The following is a 20,691-nucleotide window of genomic DNA, read 5'->3' on the forward strand; positions in this document are numbered from 1 at the left end:
TGTTGATCCTGGATCATCAATATATAAATTGACCAATGTTGATCCAGGATCATCAATATATAAATTGATCAATGTTGATCCTGGATCATCAATATATAAATTGACTGATGTTGATCCTGGATCATCAATATATAAATTGACTAATGTTGATCCTGGATCATCAATATATAAATTGACCGATGTTGATCCTGGATCATCAATATATAAATTGACCGATGTTGATCCTGGATCATCAATATATAAATTGACAGATGTTGATCCTGGATCATCAATATATAAATTGATCAATGTTGATCCTGGATCATCAATATATAAATTGACTACTGTTGATCCTGGATCATCAATATATAAACTGACTGATGTTGATCCTGGATCATCAATATATAAATTGACTACTGTTGATCCTGGATCATCAATATATAAATTGACCGATGTTGATTCTGGATCATCAATATATAAATTGACCAATGTTGATCCAGGATCATCAATATATAAATTGATCAATGTTGATCCTGGATCATCAATATATAAATTGACTGATGTTGATCCTGGATCATCAATAAATAAATTGACTAATGTTGATCCTGGATCATCAATAAATAAATTGACTAATGTTGATCCTGGATCATCAATATATAAATTGACTAATGTTGATCCTGGATCATCAATATATAAATTGACTGATGTTGATCCTGGATCATCAATATATAAATTGATCGATGTTGATCCTGGATCATCAATATATAAATTGACCAATGTTGATCCTGGATCATCAATATATAAATTGACTGATGTTGATCCTGGATCATCAATATATAAATTGACCGATGTTGATCCTGGATCATCAATATATAAATTGACCGATGTTGATCCTGGATCATCAATATATAAATTGACCAATGTTGATCCAGGATCATCAATATATAAATTGATCAATGTTGATCCAGGATCATCAATATATAAATTGATCAATGTTGATCCTGGATCATCAATATATAAATTGACCGATGTTGATTCTGGATCATCAATATATAAATTGACCGATGTTGATCCTGGATCATCAATATATAAATTGACTGATGTTGATCCTGGATCATCAATATATAAATTGATCGATGTTGATCCTGGATCATCAATATATAAATTGACTGATGTTGATCCTGGATCATCAATATATAATTTGACCGATGTTGATCCTGGATCATCAATATATAAATTGACCGATGTTGATCCTGGATCATCAATATATAAATTGATCAATGTTGATCCTGGATCATCAATATATAAATTGACCGATGTTGATCCTGGATCATCAACATATAAATTGACCGATGTTGATCCTGGATCATCAATATATAAATTGACTGATGTTGATCCTGGATCATCAATATATAAATTGACAGATGTTGATCCTGGATCATCAATATATAAATTGATCAATGTTGATCCTGGATCATCAATATATAAATTGACCGATGTTGATTCTGGATCATCAATATATAAATTGACCAATGTTGATCCAGGATCATCAATATATAAATTGATCAATGTTGATCCTGGATCATCAATATATAAATTGACCGATGTTGATTCTGGATCATCAATATATAAATTGACTGATGTTGATCCTGGATCATCAATATATAAATTGACCAATGTTGATCCAGGATCATCAATATATAAATTGATCAATGTTGATCCTGGATCATCAATATATAAATTGACCGATGTTGATTCTGGATCATCAATATATAAATTGACCGATGTTGATTCTGGATCATCAATATATAAATTGACTAATGTTGATCCTGGATCATCAATATATAAATTGACCGATGTTGATCCTGGATCATCAATATATAAATTGACCGATGTTGATCCTGGATCATCAATATATAAATTGATCAATGTTGATCCTGGATCATCAATATATAAATTGACATGTTGATCCTGGATCATCAATATATAAATTGACCGATGTTGATCCTGGATCATCAATATATAAATTGACCGATGTTGATCCTGGATCATCAATATATAAATTGACCGATGTTGATCCTGGATCATCAATATATAAATTGACCGATGTTGATTCTGGATCATCAATATATAAATTGACTGATGTTGATCCTGGATCATCAATATATAAATTGACCGATGTTGATTCTGAATCATCAATATATAAATTGACCGATGTTGATCCTGGATCATCAATATATAAATTGACTACTGTTGATCCTGGATCATCAATATATAAATTGACCGATGTTGATCCTGGATCATCAATATATAAATTGACCGATGTTGATCCTGGATCATCAATATATAAATTGACCGATGTTGATCCTGGATCATCAATATATAAATTGACCAATGTTGATCCTGGATCATCAATATATAAATTGACTGATGTTGATCCTGGATCATCAATATATAAATTGACTAATGTTGATCCTGGATCATCAATATATAAATTGACCGATGTTGATCCTGGATCATCAATATATAAATTGACCGATGTTGATCCTGGATCATCAATATATAAATTGACTAATGTTGATCCTGGATCATCAATATATAAATTGACTAATGTTGATCCTGGATCATCAATATATAAATTGACTGATGTTGATCCTGGATCATCAATATATAAATTGATCGATGTTGATCCTGGATCATCAATATATAAATTGACCAATGTTGATCCTGGATCATCAATATATAAATTGACTGATGTTGATCCTGGATCATCAATATATAAATTGACCGATGTTGATCCTGGATCATCAATATATAAATTGACCGATGTTGATCCTGGATCATCAATATATAAATTGACCAATGTTGATCCAGGATCATCAATATATAAATTGATCAATGTTGATCCAGGATCATCAATATATAAATTGATCAATGTTGATCCTGGATCATCAATATATAAATTGACCGATGTTGATTCTGGATCATCAATATATAAATTGACCGATGTTGATCCTGGATCATCAATATATAAATTGACTGATGTTGATCCTGGATCATCAATATATAAATTGATCGATGTTGATCCTGGATCATCAATATATAAATTGACTGATGTTGATCCTGGATCATCAATATATAATTTGACCGATGTTGATCCTGGATCATCAATATATAAATTGATCAATGTTGATCCTGGATCATCAATATATAAATTGACCGATGTTGATCCTGGATCATCAATATATAAATTGACCGATGTTGATCCTGGATCATCAATATATAAATTGACCGATGTTGATCCTGGATCATCAATATATAAATTGACAGATGTTGATCCTGGATCATCAATATATAAATTGATCAATGTTGATCCTGGATCATCAATATATAAATTGACTACTGTTGATCCTGGATCATCAATATATAAATTGACCAATGTTGATCCAGGATCATCAATATATAAATTGATCAATGTTGATCCTGGATCATCAATATATAAATTGACATGTTGATCCTGGATCATCAATATATAAATTGACCGATGTTGATTCTGGATCATCAATATATAAATTGACTGATGTTGATCCTGGATCATCAATATATAAATTGACCAATGTTGATCCAGGATCATCAATATATAAATTGATCGATGTTGATCCTGGATCATCAATATATAAATTGACCGATGTTGATTCTGGATCATCAATATATAAATTGACCGATGTTGATTCTGGATCATCAATATATAAATTGACTAATGTTGATCCTGGATCATCAATATATAAATTGACCGATGTTGATCCTGGATCATCAATATATAAATTGACCGATGTTGATCCTGGATCATCAATATATAAATTGATCAATGTTGATCCTGGATCATCAATATATAAATTGACATGTTGATCCTGGATCATCAATATATAAATTGACCGATGTTGATCCTGGATCATCAATATATAAATTGACCGATGTTGATCCTGGATCATCAATATATAAATTGACCGATGTTGATCCTGGATCATCAATATATAAATTGACCGATGTTGATTCTGGATCATCAATATATAAATTGACTGATGTTGATCCTGGATCATCAATATATAAATTGACCGATGTTGATTCTGGATCATCAATATATAAATTGACCGATGTTGATCCTGGATCATCAATATATAAATTGACTACTGTTGATCCTGGATCATCAATATATAAATTGACCGATGTTGATCCTGGATCATCAATATATAAATTGACCGATGTTGATCCTGGATCATCAATATATAAATTGACCGATGTTGATCCTGGATCATCAATATATAAATTGACCAATGTTGATCCTGGATCATCAATATATAAATTGACTGATGTTGATCCTGGATCATCAATATATAAATTGACTAATGTTGATCCTGGATCATCAATATATAAATTGACCGATGTTGATCCTGGATCATCAATATATAAATTGACCGATGTTGATCCTGGATCATCAATATATAAATTGACCAATGTTGATCCTGGATCATCAATATATAAATTGACCGATGTTGATCCTGGATCATCAATATATAAATTGACTACTGTTGATCCTGGATCATCAATATATAAATTGACCGATGTTGATCCTGGATCATCAATATATAAATTGACCGATGTTGATCCTGGATCATCAATATATAAATTGACTACTGTTGATCCTGGATCATCAATATATAAATTGACCGATGTTGATCCTGGATCATCAATATATAAATTGACCGATGTTGATCCTGGATCATCAATATATAAATTGACCAATGTTGATCCTGGATCATCAATATATAAATTGACTGATGTTGATCCTGGATCATCAATATATAAATTGACTGATGTTGATCCTGGATCATCAATATATAAATTGACCGATGTTGATCCTGGATCATCAATATATAAATTGACCGATGTTGATCCTGGATCATCAATATATAAATTGACTGATGTTGATCCTGGATCATCAATATATAAATTGACCGATGTTGATCCTGGATCATCAATATATAAATTGACCGATGTTGATCCTGGATCATCAATATATAAATTGACCGATGTTGATCCTGGATCATCAATATATAAATTGACCGATGTTGATCCTGGATCATCAATATATAAATTGACCGATGTTGATCCTGGATCATCAATATATAAATTGACCGATGTTGATCCTGGATTATCAATATATAAATTGACTGATGTTGATCCTGGATCATCAATATATAAATTGACCAATGTTGATTCTGTATCATCAATATATAAATTGACCAATGTTGATTCTGTATCATCAATATATAAATTGACCAATGTTGATCCTGGATCATCAATATATAAATTGACCGATGTTGATCCTGGATCATCAATATATAAATTGACTGATGTTGATCCTGGATCATCAATATATAAATTGACAGATGTTGATCCTGGATCATCAATATATAAACTGACTGATGTTGATCCTGGATCATCAATATATAAATTGACCAATGTTGATTCTGTATCATCAATATATAAATTGACCAATGTTGATTCTGTATCATCAATATATAAATTGACCGATGTTGATCCTGGATCATCAATATATAAATTGACCGATGTTGATCCTGGATCATCAATATATAAATTGACCGATGTTGATCCTGGATCATCAATATATAAATTGACCGATGTTGATCCTGGATCATCAATATATAAATTGACTGATGTTGATCCTGGATCATCAATATATAAATTGACTGATGTTGATCCTGGATCATCAATATATAAATTGACCGATGTTGATCCTGGATCATCAATATATAAATTGACCGATGTTGATCCTGGATCATCAATATATAAATTGACCGATGTTGATCCTGGATCATCAATATATAAATTGACCGATGTTGATCCTGGATCATCAATATATAAATTGACTGATGTTGATCCTGGATCATCAATATATAAACTGACTGATGTTGATCCTGGATCATCAATATATAAACTGACCGATGTTGATCCTGGATCATCAATATATAAATTGACCGATGTTGATCCTGGATCATCAATATATAAATTGACTACTGTTGATCCTGGATCATCAATATATAAATTGACTAATGTTGATTCTGGATCATCAATATATAAATTGACTAATGTTGATTCTGGATCATCAATATATAAATTGACTAATGTTGATTCTGGATCATCAATATATAAATTGACTAATGTTGATTCTGGATCATCAATATATAAATTGACCGATGTTGATCCTGGATCATCAATATATAAATTGACCTATGTTGATCCTGGATCATCAATATATAAATTGACCAATGTTGATCCTGGATCATCAATATATAAATTGACTACTGTTGATCCTGGATCATCAATATATAAATTGACCGATGTTGATCCTGGATCATCAATATATAAATTGACTACTGTTGATCCTGGATCATCAATATATAAATTGACCGATGTTGATCCTGGATCATCAATATATAAATTGACTGATGTTGATCCTGGATCATCAATATATAAATTGACCAATGTTGATCCTGGATCATCAATATATAAATTGACCGATGTTGATCCTGGATCATCAATATATAAATTGACTACTGTTGATCCTGGATCATCAATATATAAATTGACCGATGTTGATCCTGGATCATCAATATATAAATTGACCGATGTTGATCCTGGATCATCAATATATAAATTGACCGATGTTGATCCTGGATCATCAATATATAAATTGACCGATGTTGATCCTGGATCATCAATATATAAATTGACCGATGTTGATCCTGGATCATCAATATATAAATTGACCAATGTTGATCCTGGATCATCAATATATAAATTGACTGATGTTGATCCTGTATCATCAATATATAAATTGACCGATGTTGATCCTGGATCATCAATATATAAATTGACTGATGTTGATCCTGGATCATCAATATATAAATTGACTGATGTTGATCCTGGATCATCAATATATAAACTGACTGATGTTGATCCTGGATCATTAATATATAAACTGACTGATGTTGATCCTGGATCATCAATATATAAATTGACCGATGTTGATCCTGGATCATCAATATATAAATTGACTGATGTTGATCCTGGATCATCAATATATAAACTGACTGATGTTGATCCTGGATCATCAATATATAAACTGACTGATGTTGATCCTGGATCATCAATATATAAATTGACCAATGTTGATCCTGGATCATCAATATATAAATTGACCAATGTTGATCCTGAATCATCAATATATAAATTGACTGATGTTGATCCTGGATCATCAATATATAAATTGACCGATATTGATCCTGGATCATCAATATATAAATTGACCGATGTTGATCCTGGATCATCAATATATAAATTGACCAATGTTGATCCTGGATCATCAATATATAAATTGACTGATGTTGATTCTGGATCATCAATATATAAATTGACTGATGTTGATCCTGGATCATCAATATATAAATTGACTGATGTTGATCCTGGATCATCAATATATAAATTGACTGATGTTGATCCTGGATCATCAATATATAAATTGACCGATGTTGATCCTGGATCATCAATATATAAATTGATCAATGTTGATCCTGGATCATCAATATATAAATTGACTGATGTTGATCCTGGATCATCAATATATAAATTGACCGATGTTGATCCTGGATCATCAATATATAAATTGACCGACGTTGATCCTGGATCATCAATATATAAATTGACCAATGTTGATTCTGGATCATCAATATATAAATTGACCAATGTTGATCCTGGATCATCAATATATAAATTGACTGATGTTGATCCTGGATCATCAATATATAAATTGACTGATGTTGATCCTGGATCATCAATATATAAATTGACTGATGTTGATTCTGGATCATCAATATATAAATTGACTGATGTTGATTCTGGATCATCAATATATAAATTGACTGATGTTGATCCTGGATCATCAATATATAAATTGACTGATGTTGATTCTGGATCATCAATATATAAATTGACCAATGTTGATCCTGGATCATCAATATATAAATTGACTGATGTTGATCCTGGATCATCAATATATAAATTGACTGATGTTGATCCTGGATCATCAATATATAAATTGACTGATGTTGATCCTGGATCATCAATATATAAATTGACCGATGTTGATCCTGGATCATCAATATGTAAATTGACTGATGTTGATCCTGGATCATCAATATATAAATTGACAGATGTTGATCCTGGATCATCAATATATAAATTGACCAATGTTGATTCTGTATCATCAATATATAAATTGACCAATGTTGATTCTGTATCATCAATATATAAATTGACCAATGTTGATTCTGTATCATCAATATATAAATTGACCAATGTTGATCCTGGATCATCAATATATAAATTGACCGATGTTGATCCTGGATCATCAATATATAAATTGACCGATGTTGATCCTGGATCATCAATATATAAATTGACTGATGTTGATCCTGGATCATCAATATATAAATTGACCGATGTTGATCCTGGATCATCAATATATAAATTGACTGATGTTGATCCTGGATCATCAATATATAAATTGACCGATGTTGATCCTGGATCATCAATATATAAATTGACCGATGTTGATCCTGGATCATCAATATATAAATTGACCGATGTTGATCCTGGATCATCAATATATAAATTGACTGATGTTGATCCTGGATCATCAATATATAAACTGACCGATGTTGATCCTGGATCATCAATATATAAATTGACCGATGTTGATCCTGGATCATCAATATATAAATTGACTGATGTTGATCCTGGATCATCAATATATAAATTGACCGATGTTGATCCTGGATCATCAATATATAAATTGACCGATGTTGATCCTGGATCATCAATATATAAATTGACCGATGTTGATCCTGGATCATCAATATATAAATTGACCGATGTTGATCCTGGATCATCAATATATAAATTGACCGATGTTGATCCTGGATCATCAATATATAAATTGACCAATGTTGATCCTGGATCATCAATATATAAATTGACTGATGTTGATCCTGGATCATCAATATATAAATTGACTGATGTTGATCCTGGATCATCAATATATAAATTGACTGATGTTGATCCTGGATCATCAATATATAAATTGACTGATGTTGATCCTGGATCATCAATATATAAATTGACCGATGTTGATCCTGGATCATCAATATATAAATTGACCGATGTTGATCCTGGATCATCAATATATAAATTGACCGATGTTGATCCTGGATCATCAATATATAAATTGACCAATGTTGATCCTGGATCATCAATATATAAATTGACTGATGTTGATCCTGGATCATCAATATATAAATTGACTGATGTTGATCCTGGATCATCAATATATAAATTGACTGATGTTGATCCTGGATCATCAATATATAAATTGACTGATGTTGATCCTGGATCATCAATATATAAATTGACCGATGTTGATCCTGGATCATCAATATATAAATTGACCGATGTTGATCCTGGATCATCAATATATAAATTGACCRATGTTGATCCTGGATCATCAATATATAAATTGACTGATGTTGATCCTGGATCATCAATATATAAATTGACTGATGTTGATCCTGGATCATCAATATATAAATTGACTGATGTTGATCCTGGATCATCAATATATAAATTGACTGATGTTGATCCTGGATCATCAATATATAAAYTGACTGATGTTGATCCTGGATCATCAATATATAAAYTGACCGATGTTGATCCTGGATCATCAATATATAAATTGACCGATGTTGATCCTGGATCATCAATATATAAATTGACCGATGTTGATCCTGGATCATCAATATATAAATTGACCGATGTTGATCCTGGATCATCAATATATAAATTGACTGATGTTGATCCTGGATCATCAATATATAAATTGACCGATGTTGATCCTGGATCATCAATATATAAATTGACCGATGTTGATCCTGGATCATCAATATATAAATTGACTGATGTTGATCCTGGATCATCAATATATAAATTGACTGATGTTGATCCTGGATCAATATATAAATTGACTGATGTTGATCCTGGATCATCAATATATAAATTGACTGATGTTGATCCTGGATCAATATATAAATTGACTGATGTTGATCCTGGATCATCAATATATAAACTGACTGATGTTGATCCTGGATCATCAATATATAAACTGACCGATGTTGATCCTGGATCATCAATATATAAATTGACTGATGTTGATCCTGGATCATCAATATATAAATTGACCGATGTTGATCCTGGATCATCAATATATAAATTGACCGATGTTGATCCTGGATCATCAATATATAAATTGACTGATGTTGATCCTGGATCATCAATATATAAATTGACCAGATGTTGATCCTGGATCATCAATATATAAATTGACTGATGTTGATCCTGGATCATCAATATATAAATTGACTGATGTTGATCCTGGATCATCAATATATAAATTGACTGATGTTGATCCTGGATCATCAATATATAAATTGACCRATGTTGATCCTGGATCATCAATATATAAATTGACCGATGTTGATCCTGGATCATCAATATATAAATTGACTGATGTTGATCCTGGATCATCAATATATAAATTGACTAATGTTGATCCTGGATCATCAATATATAAATTGACTRATGTTGATCCTGGATCATCAATATATAAATTGACCAATGTTGATTCTGGATCATCAATATATAAATTGACCAATGTTGATTCTGGATCATCAATATATAAATTGACCGATGTTGATCCTGGATCATCAATATATAAATTGACCGATGTTGATCCTGGATCATCAATATATAAATTGACCAATGTTGATCCTGGATCATCAATATATAAATTGACCGATGTTGATTCTGGATCATCAATATATAAATTGACTGATGTTGATCCTGGATCATCAATATATAAATTGACCAATGTTGATCCAGGATCATCAATATATAAATTGATCGATGTTGATCCTGGATCATCAATATATAAATTGATCGATGTTGATCCTGGATCATCAATATATAAATTGACCGATGTTGATTCTGGATCATCAATATATAAATTGACCGATGTTGATTCTGGATCATCAATATATAAATTGACTAATGTTGATCCTGGATCATCAATATATAAATTGACCGATGTTGATCCTGGATCATCAATATATAAATTGACCGATGTTGATCCTGGATCATCAATATATAAATTGATCAATGTTGATCCTGGATCATCAATATATAAATTGACATGTTGATCCTGGATCATCAATATATAAATTGACCGATGTTGATCCTGGATCATCAATATATAAATTGACCGATGTTGATCCTGGATCATCAATATATAAATTGACCGATGTTGATCCTGGATCATCAATATATAAATTGACCGATGTTGATTCTGGATCATCAATATATAAATTGACTGATGTTGATCCTGGATCATCAATATATAAATTGACCGATGTTGATTCTGGATCATCAATATATAAATTGACCGATGTTGATCCTGGATCATCAATATATAAATTGACTACTGTTGATCCTGGATCATCAATATATAAATTGACCGATGTTGATCCTGGATCATCAATATATAAATTGACCGATGTTGATCCTGGATCATCAATATATAAATTGACCGATGTTGATCCTGGATCATCAATATATAAATTGACCAATGTTGATCCTGGATCATCAATATATAAATTGACTGATGTTGATCCTGGATCATCAATATATAAATTGACTAATGTTGATCCTGGATCATCAATATATAAATTGACCGATGTTGATCCTGGATCATCAATATATAAATTGACCGATGTTGATCCTGGATCATCAATATATAAATTGACCAATGTTGATCCTGGATCATCAATATATAAATTGACCGATGTTGATCCTGGATCATCAATATATAAATTGACTACTGTTGATCCTGGATCATCAATATATAAATTGACCGATGTTGATCCTGGATCATCAATATATAAATTGACCGATGTTGATCCTGGATCATCAATATATAAATTGACTACTGTTGATCCTGGATCATCAATATATAAATTGACCGATGTTGATCCTGGATCATCAATATATAAATTGACCGATGTTGATCCTGGATCATCAATATATAAATTGACCAATGTTGATCCTGGATCATCAATATATAAATTGACTGATGTTGATCCTGGATCATCAATATATAAATTGACTGATGTTGATCCTGGATCATCAATATATAAATTGACCGATGTTGATCCTGGATCATCAATATATAAATTGACCGATGTTGATCCTGGATCATCAATATATAAATTGACTGATGTTGATCCTGGATCATCAATATATAAATTGACCGATGTTGATCCTGGATCATCAATATATAAATTGACCGATGTTGATCCTGGATCATCAATATATAAATTGACCGATGTTGATCCTGGATCATCAATATATAAATTGACCGATGTTGATCCTGGATCATCAATATATAAATTGACCGATGTTGATCCTGGATCATCAATATATAAATTGACCGATGTTGATCCTGGATTATCAATATATAAATTGACTGATGTTGATCCTGGATCATCAATATATAAATTGACCAATGTTGATTCTGTATCATCAATATATAAATTGACCAATGTTGATTCTGTATCATCAATATATAAATTGACCAATGTTGATCCTGGATCATCAATATATAAATTGACCGATGTTGATCCTGGATCATCAATATATAAATTGACTGATGTTGATCCTGGATCATCAATATATAAATTGACAGATGTTGATCCTGGATCATCAATATATAAACTGACTGATGTTGATCCTGGATCATCAATATATAAATTGACCAATGTTGATTCTGTATCATCAATATATAAATTGACCAATGTTGATTCTGTATCATCAATATATAAATTGACCGATGTTGATCCTGGATCATCAATATATAAATTGACCGATGTTGATCCTGGATCATCAATATATAAATTGACCGATGTTGATCCTGGATCATCAATATATAAATTGACCGATGTTGATCCTGGATCATCAATATATAAATTGACTGATGTTGATCCTGGATCATCAATATATAAATTGACTGATGTTGATCCTGGATCATCAATATATAAATTGACCGATGTTGATCCTGGATCATCAATATATAAATTGACCGATGTTGATCCTGGATCATCAATATATAAATTGACCGATGTTGATCCTGGATCATCAATATATAAATTGACCGATGTTGATCCTGGATCATCAATATATAAATTGACTGATGTTGATCCTGGATCATCAATATATAAACTGACTGATGTTGATCCTGGATCATCAATATATAAACTGACCGATGTTGATCCTGGATCATCAATATATAAATTGACCGATGTTGATCCTGGATCATCAATATATAAATTGACTACTGTTGATCCTGGATCATCAATATATAAATTGACTAATGTTGATTCTGGATCATCAATATATAAATTGACTAATGTTGATTCTGGATCATCAATATATAAATTGACTAATGTTGATTCTGGATCATCAATATATAAATTGACTAATGTTGATTCTGGATCATCAATATATAAATTGACCGATGTTGATCCTGGATCATCAATATATAAATTGACCTATGTTGATCCTGGATCATCAATATATAAATTGACCAATGTTGATCCTGGATCATCAATATATAAATTGACTACTGTTGATCCTGGATCATCAATATATAAATTGACCGATGTTGATCCTGGATCATCAATATATAAATTGACTACTGTTGATCCTGGATCATCAATATATAAATTGACCGATGTTGATCCTGGATCATCAATATATAAATTGACTGATGTTGATCCTGGATCATCAATATATAAATTGACCAATGTTGATCCTGGATCATCAATATATAAATTGACCGATGTTGATCCTGGATCATCAATATATAAATTGACTACTGTTGATCCTGGATCATCAATATATAAATTGACCGATGTTGATCCTGGATCATCAATATATAAATTGACCGATGTTGATCCTGGATCATCAATATATAAATTGACCGATGTTGATCCTGGATCATCAATATATAAATTGACCGATGTTGATCCTGGATCATCAATATATAAATTGACCGATGTTGATCCTGGATCATCAATATATAAATTGACCAATGTTGATCCTGGATCATCAATATATAAATTGACTGATGTTGATCCTGTATCATCAATATATAAATTGACCGATGTTGATCCTGGATCATCAATATATAAATTGACTGATGTTGATCCTGGATCATCAATATATAAATTGACTGATGTTGATCCTGGATCATCAATATATAAACTGACTGATGTTGATCCTGGATCATTAATATATAAACTGACTGATGTTGATCCTGGATCATCAATATATAAATTGACCGATGTTGATCCTGGATCATCAATATATAAATTGACTGATGTTGATCCTGGATCATCAATATATAAACTGACTGATGTTGATCCTGGATCATCAATATATAAACTGACTGATGTTGATCCTGGATCATCAATATATAAATTGACCAATGTTGATCCTGGATCATCAATATATAAATTGACCAATGTTGATCCTGAATCATCAATATATAAATTGACTGATGTTGATCCTGGATCATCAATATATAAATTGACCGATATTGATCCTGGATCATCAATATATAAATTGACCGATGTTGATCCTGGATCATCAATATATAAATTGACCAATGTTGATCCTGGATCATCAATATATAAATTGACTGATGTTGATTCTGGATCATCAATATATAAATTGACTGATGTTGATCCTGGATCATCAATATATAAATTGACTGATGTTGATCCTGGATCATCAATATATAAATTGACTGATGTTGATCCTGGATCATCAATATATAAATTGACCGATGTTGATCCTGGATCATCAATATATAAATTGATCAATGTTGATCCTGGATCATCAATATATAAATTGACTGATGTTGATCCTGGATCATCAATATATAAATTGACCGATGTTGATCCTGGATCATCAATATATAAATTGACCGACGTTGATCCTGGATCATCAATATATAAATTGACCAATGTTGATTCTGGATCATCAATATATAAATTGACCAATGTTGATCCTGGATCATCAATATATAAATTGACTGATGTTGATCCTGGATCATCAATATATAAATTGACTGATGTTGATCCTGGATCATCAATATATAAATTGACTGATGTTGATTCTGGATCATCAATATATAAATTGACTGATGTTGATTCTGGATCATCAATATATAAATTGACTGATGTTGATCCTGGATCATCAATATATAAATTGACTGATGTTGATTCTGGATCATCAATATATAAATTGACCAATGTTGATCCTGGATCATCAATATATAAATTGACTGATGTTGATCCTGGATCATCAATATATAAATTGACTGATGTTGATCCTGGATCATCAATATATAAATTGACTGATGTTGATCCTGGATCATCAATATATAAATTGACCGATGTTGATCCTGGATCATCAATATGTAAATTGACTGATGTTGATCCTGGATCATCAATATATAAATTGACAGATGTTGATCCTGGATCATCAATATATAAATTGACCAATGTTGATTCTGTATCATCAATATATAAATTGACCAATGTTGATTCTGTATCATCAATATATAAATTGACCAATGTTGATTCTGTATCATCAATATATAAATTGACCAATGTTGATCCTGGATCATCAATATATAAATTGACCGATGTTGATCCTGGATCATCAATATATAAATTGACCGATGTTGATCCTGGATCATCAATATATAAATTGACTGATGTTGATCCTGGATCATCAATATATAAATTGACCGATGTTGATCCTGGATCATCAATATATAAATTGACTGATGTTGATCCTGGATCATCAATATATAAATTGACCGATGTTGATCCTGGATCATCAATATATAAATTGACCGATGTTGATCCTGGATCATCAATATATAAATTGACCGATGTTGATCCTGGATCATCAATATATAAATTGACTGATGTTGATCCTGGATCATCAATATATAAACTGACCGATGTTGATCCTGGATCATCAATATATAAATTGACCGATGTTGATCCTGGATCATCAATATATAAATTGACTGATGTTGATCCTGGATCATCAATATATAAATTGACCGATGTTGATCCTGGATCATCAATATATAAATTGACCGATGTTGATCCTGGATCATCAATATATAAATTGACCGATGTTGATCCTGGATCATCAATATATAAATTGACCGATGTTGATCCTGGATCATCAATATATAAATTGACCGATGTTGATCCTGGATCATCAATATATAAATTGACCGATGTTGATCCTGGATCATCAATATATAAATTGACCAATGTTGATCCTGGATCATCAATATATAAATTGACTGATGTTGATCCTGGATCATCAATATATAAATTGACTGATGTTGATCCTGGATCATCAATATATAAATTGACTGATGTTGATCCTGGATCAATATATAAATTGACTGATGTTGATCCTGGATCATCAATATATAAATTGACCGATGTTGATCCTGGATCATCAATATATAAATTGACCGATGTTGATCCTGGATCATCAATATATAAATTGACCGATGTTGATCCTGGATCATCAATATATAAATTGACCAATGTTGATCCTGGATCATCAATATATAAATTGACTGATGTTGATCCTGGATCATCAATATATAAATTGACTGATGTTGATCCTGGATCATCAATATATAAATTGACTGATGTTGATCCTGGATCATCAATATATAAATTGACTGATGTTGATCCTGGATCATCAATATATAAATTGACCGATGTTGATCCTGGATCATCAATATATAAATTGACCGATGTTGATCCTGGATCATCAATATATAAATTGACCAATGTTGATCCTGGATCATCAATATATAAATTGACTGATGTTGATCCTGGATCATCAATATATAAATTGACTGATGTTGATCCTGGATCATCAATATATAAATTGACTGATGTTGATCCTGGATCAATATATAAATTGACTGATGTTGATCCTGGATCATCAATATATAAACTGACTGATGTTGATCCTGGATCATCAATATATAAACTGACCGATGTTGATCCTGGATCATCAATATATAAATTGACCGATGTTGATCCTGGATCATCAATATATAAATTGACCGATGTTGATCCTGGATCATCAATATATAAATTGACCGATGTTGATCCTGGATCATCAATATATAAATTGACTGATGTTGATCCTGGATCATCAATATATAAATTGACCGATGTTGATCCTGGATCATCAATATATAAATTGACCGATGTTGATCCTGGATCATCAATATATAAATTGACTGATGTTGATCCTGGATCATCAATATATAAATTGACTGATGTTGATCCTGGATCAATATATAAATTGACTGATGTTGATCCTGGATCATCAATATATAAATTGACTGATGTTGATCCTGGATCAATATATAAATTGACTGATGTTGATCCTGGATCATCAATATATAAACTGACTGATGTTGATCCTGGATCATCAATATATAAACTGACCGATGTTGATCCTGGATCATCAATATATAAATTGACTGATGTTGATCCTGGATCATCAATATATAAATTGACCGATGTTGATCCTGGATCATCAATATATAAATTGACCGATGTTGATCCTGGATCATCAATATATAAATTGACTGATGTTGATCCTGGATCATCAATATATAAATTGACCAATGTTGATCCTGGATCATCAATATATAAATTGACTGATGTTGATCCTGGATCATCAATATATAAATTGACTGATGTTGATCCTGGATCATCAATATATAAATTGACTGATGTTGATCCTGGATCATCAATATATAAATTGACCAATGTTGATCCTGGATCATCAATATATAAATTGACCGATGTTGATCCTGGATCATCAATATATAAATTGACTGATGTTGATCCTGGATCATCAATATATAAATTGACTAATGTTGATCCTGGATCATCAATATATAAATTGACTAATGTTGATCCTGGATCATCAATATATAAATTGACCAATGTTGATTCTGGATCATCAATATATAAATTGACCAATGTTGATTCTGGATCATCAATATATAAATTGACCGATGTTGATCCTGGATCATCAATATATAAATTGACTGATGTTGATCCCGGATCATCAATATATAAATTGACCAATGTTGATCCTGGATCATCAATATATAAATTGACCGATGTTGATCCTGGATCATCAATATATAAATTGACTGATGTTGATCCTGGATCATCAATATATAAATTGACCAATGTTGATCCTGGATCATCAATATATAAATTGACTGATGTTGATCCTGGATCATCAATATATAAACTGACTGATGTTGATCCTGCATCATCAATATATAAATTGACCGATGTTGATCCTGGATCATCAATATATAAATTGACCGATGTTGATCCTGGATCATCAATATATAAATTGACCGATGTTGATCCTGGATCATCAATATATAAATTGACCGATGTTGATCCTGGATCATCAATATATAAATTGACCAATGTTGATCCTGGATCATCAATATATAAATTGACCGATGTTGATCCTGGATCATCAATATATAAATTGACCGATGTTGATCCTGGATCATCAATATATAAATTGACCGATGTTGATCCTGGATCATCAATATATAAATTGACCGATGTTGATCCTGGATCATCAATATATAAATTGACCGATGTTGATCCTGGATCATCAATATATAAATTGACTGATGTTGATCCTGGATCATCAATATATAAATTGACTGATGTTGATCCTGGATCATCAATATATAAATTGACTGATGTTGATCCTGGATCATCAATATATAAATTGACCGATGTTGATCCTGGATCATCAATATATAAATTGACCTATGTTGATCCTGGATCATCAATATATAAATTGACCAATGTTGATCCTGGATCATCAATATATAAATTGACTGATGTTGATCCTGGATCATCAATATATAAATTGACCAATGTTGATCCTGGATCATCAATATATAAATTGACTGATGTTGATCCTGGATCATCAATATATAAATTGACCGATGTTGATCCTGGATCATCAATATATAAATTGACTACTGTTGATCCTGGATCATCAATATATAAATTGACTGATGTTGATCCTGGATCATCAATATATAATTTGACCAATGTTGATCCTGGATCATCAATATATAAATTGACTGATGTTGATCCTGGATCATCAATATATAAATTGACTACTGTTGATCCTGGATCATCAATATATAAACTGACTGATGTTGATCCTGGATCATCAATATATAAATTGACTGATGTTGATCCTGGATCATCAATATATAAATTGACTGATGTTGATCCTGGATCATCAATATATAAATTGACCGATGTTGATCCTGGATCATCAATATATAAATTGACTGATGTTGATCCTGGATCATCAATATATAAATTGACCGATGTTGATCCTGGATCATCAATATATAAATTGACTACTGTTGATCCTGGATCAATATATAAATGACTGATGTTGATCCTGGATCATCAATATATAAATTGACCGATGTTGATCCTGGATCATCAATATATAAATTGACTGATGTTGATCCTGGATCATCAATATATAAATTGACTGATGTTGATCCTGGATCATCAATATATAAATTGACCGATGTTGATCCTGGATCATCAATATATAAATTGACTGATGTTGATCCTGGATCATCAATATATAAATTGACCGATGTTGATCCTGGATCATCAATATATAAATTGACCGATGTTGATCCTGGATCATCAATATATAAATTGACCGATGTTGATCCTGGATCATCAATATATAAATTGACCGATGTTGATCCTGGATCATCAATATATAAATTGACCGATGTTGATCCTGGATCATCAATATATAAATTGACCGATGTTGATCCTGGATCATCAATATATAAATTGACTGATGTTGATCCTGGATCATCAATATATAAATTGACTGATGTTGATCCTGGATCATCAATATATAAATTGACTGATGTTGATCCTGGATCATCAATATATAAATTGACTGATGTTGATCCTGGATCATCAATATATAAATTGACTGATGTTGATCCTGGATCATCAATATATAAATTGACTGATGTTGATCCTGGATCATCAATATATAAATTGACAGATGTTGATCCTGGATCATCAATATATAAATTGACCGATGTTGATCCTGGATCATCAATATATAAATTGACCGATGTTGATCCTGGATCATCAATATATAAATTGACTGATGTTGATCCTGGATCATCAATATATAAATTGACTGATGTTGATCCTGGATCATCAATATATAAATTGACTGATGTTGATCCTGGATCATCAATATATAAATTGACCGATGCTGATCCTGGATCATCAA

The 20,691-nt window shown here is 31.3% G+C and overlaps 2 protein-coding genes across 2 annotated transcripts; both read right to left on the reverse strand.

Annotated features, from left to right (window-relative positions):
• Window positions 1-1,761: 1,761 nt before the first annotated feature.
• On the reverse strand, window positions 1,762-9,839 carry LOC141380092 (uncharacterized). The gene is made up of 4 exons (XM_073936775.1): window positions 9,820-9,839; window positions 9,604-9,614; window positions 3,488-5,870; window positions 1,762-3,381 (listed from the first exon to the last, which is right to left on the reverse strand). The coding sequence occupies exons 1-3, from the start codon at window positions 9,837-9,839 to the stop codon at window positions 3,865-3,867; spliced, it is 2,037 nt and encodes a 678-aa protein (XP_073792876.1). The 3' UTR covers window positions 1,762-3,381; window positions 3,488-3,864.
• A 1,780-nt stretch (window positions 9,840-11,619) lies between these two features.
• Window positions 11,620-19,824, reverse strand: LOC141380093 (uncharacterized). The gene is made up of 4 exons (XM_073936776.1): window positions 19,805-19,824; window positions 19,773-19,774; window positions 12,009-13,387; window positions 11,620-11,650 (listed from the first exon to the last, which is right to left on the reverse strand). The coding sequence occupies exons 1-4, from the start codon at window positions 19,822-19,824 to the stop codon at window positions 11,648-11,650; spliced, it is 1,404 nt and encodes a 467-aa protein (XP_073792877.1). The 3' UTR covers window positions 11,620-11,647.
• Window positions 19,825-20,691: the final 867 nt, after the last annotated feature.

This window comes from Danio rerio, chromosome 22 (assembly GCF_049306965.1).
Source record: "Danio rerio strain Tuebingen ecotype United States chromosome 22, GRCz12tu, whole genome shotgun sequence".
Taxonomy (NCBI): Eukaryota; Metazoa; Chordata; class Actinopteri; order Cypriniformes; family Danionidae; genus Danio; species Danio rerio.

Bases quoted from the DNA above. Each gene is read 5' to 3' on its own strand.
- LOC141380093 (XM_073936776.1), bottom strand. From the start codon at position 19,824: ATGATCCAGGATCAACATCA.